Source organism: Nanorana parkeri, unplaced genomic scaffold (assembly GCF_000935625.1).
Source record: "Nanorana parkeri isolate BGI_ZX_2015 unplaced genomic scaffold, ASM93562v1 scaffold21, whole genome shotgun sequence".
In the NCBI taxonomy this organism is placed as follows: Eukaryota; Metazoa; Chordata; class Amphibia; order Anura; family Dicroglossidae; genus Nanorana; species Nanorana parkeri.
The window spans coordinates 2,168,687-2,170,677 of NW_017306289.1; the positions used below are offsets into that span (position 1 = coordinate 2,168,687).

A 1,991-nucleotide genomic window follows, 5' to 3' on the forward strand; every position below is an offset into this window, starting at 1 on the left:
TTAGTTTTGGTGCATAGCATTCTCTAGCCAGAAATGCGGTTGTGCCATATTCCTTCCATTTTTTAATAACCAATATATTGGATTTTTTTGGAACTCAACTCTGATTGGTTCTTCTCCAGAACATTAACCAGGATTTTGTTTGATAGCTTGTTGGTCTTCATATTGCTGTTTGTTTAGGTATGTTCTCTAACAAACTTTAGGATTCTTGCAAACAGATGCATTTATTTTAAGATCATGTGACACCTTAATTGCCCACAATTGCTACACATATACAGTTTATAGCTTTCCATACATACTTTACATATACGATTTCCAGTGTCTAATTGTATGTTTTTTGTTTTTTTCCCCCACATTAGTTAAAAATGATGCTGATCAAGTCATCTTTAAAAAGAATCAGACTTTTGGTTTCTTTCCATACATCAGTAGTTAGGTTTGGAAGTTCGGTACAACAAGGTCTCGTTTTGCAGTCTGTTTCCAACAATGTATATGAGAACCTGGCTGTAGAGGACTGGATTCATGATCATATGAACCTAGAAGAGAGGAACGTTCTGTTTCTGTGGAGGAATTCACCAACAGTGGTCATCGGCCGTCACCAGAATCCGTGGAAAGAATGTAACCTCCATTTGATGAGAGAGAAAGGTATTGGCCTGGCAAGGAGAAGAAGTGGCGGTGGGACAGTGTATCATGATCTGGGCAATGTTAACCTAACTTTTTTCACCTCAAAGAAAAAGTATGATCGGGTGGAAAATTTAAACTTGGTTATTAGAGCTCTTAAAGAATTGCAGCCATTTTTGAATGTCCAAGCAACACAAAGATATGATCTGCTGTTAGATGGCAAATACAAAATTTCAGGGACTGCATCCAAGCTTGGAAGGACTGTTGCCTATCACCACTGTACTTTGCTGTGTGGTGCAGACAGCTCTCTTTTACCCTTAGTGCTACAAAGTCCGTACACAGGCATACAGAGTAATGCCACACCAAGTGTTCCCTCACTGGTACGAAACCTGTCCCAAGCTCATTCATCCTTGACATGTGAAACTGTCATGGATGCTGTTGCCAAACAATACAGTTTAGAGTATGATAACAAGCCACATGTTCATGTAGTCAACCCAACTGATGAAACGATCTTCCCTGGGATATCGCAAAAGAAACAGGAATTGCGCACTTGGGAGTGGATTTATGGAAAAACACCAAAGTTCGACATTGTAACTTCCTTTGAGGTTTTTCATGAGGATTCCATCATAGATGTGAAATTAACTATGGCCATAAAAAACGGATGTATAGAGAGTTGCTCTATTATACTGCCATACCAGTGGCTTCCAAAAGAACAGTGTGATGAGCTGCAAGACATTTTGGTGGGCAGTAAATTTTGCTCAAGCGAAACTGTGTTTTTAGTGAGTGCTTTGATCAGAACTTGTGACGATTATGAAATTCAAGCAAAGTGGAACCTTTTATGTCAGAAGCTGGTTTCAATAATGTGATTTAGTCATAAGTCTGATGGTAATAGGTTTTTAGATAAAGGATTGGACATATTTGTTGAAGGAATCTATATTTATTAACAGTTTTTATAGCAACATCCTATATCTAAAACATGAAAGAATAATTGAAAGTAACAGAAAAATGACAATTGTATAAGGGCAATAAAACTGATGTGTTCAAACAATATTTGCACAATGGAAATATTTTAGAAAATGCCAGACTTGTTTGAAAGATCATTCACTTATTTATTACATAATGGAATATTTAACGGGCACCAACCCTGTATATTGATATTCTTCCCATGTGAGGGTTCTAAGTTTGCCTTAAATAAGAAGTATTGGGCGAGTAAAATGTACCCTTCCCTATAGTTTGAGCCAGCGTGTGACACTGAAGCTGTCACACACCAGCATTATAGCTTGACAACTGAGCGATCACACACCTCTGATCGCTCGGCTCATGGTTTCTCCTTGTAGAGACTGGTGACTGTCAGTCACCATTCCCTGCAGGGATTT

At 38.3% G+C, this 1,991-nt stretch overlaps 1 protein-coding gene across 1 annotated transcript; it reads left to right on the forward strand.

Moving 5' to 3' along the window:
* The first annotated feature begins 365 nt into the window (after positions 1-365).
* On the forward strand, positions 366-1,481 carry LIPT1 (lipoyltransferase 1). Its single transcript, XM_018563290.1, has one exon. It carries the CDS (start codon positions 366-368, stop codon positions 1,479-1,481), a length of 1,116 nt encoding a protein of 371 aa, XP_018418792.1.
* Positions 1,482-1,991: the final 510 nt, after the last annotated feature.

Excerpts from the sequence above, each read along its gene's own strand:
- LIPT1 (XM_018563290.1), top strand. The coding sequence starts at position 366 with ATGCTGATCAAGTCATCTTTAAAAAGAATCAGACTTTTGGTTTCTTTC.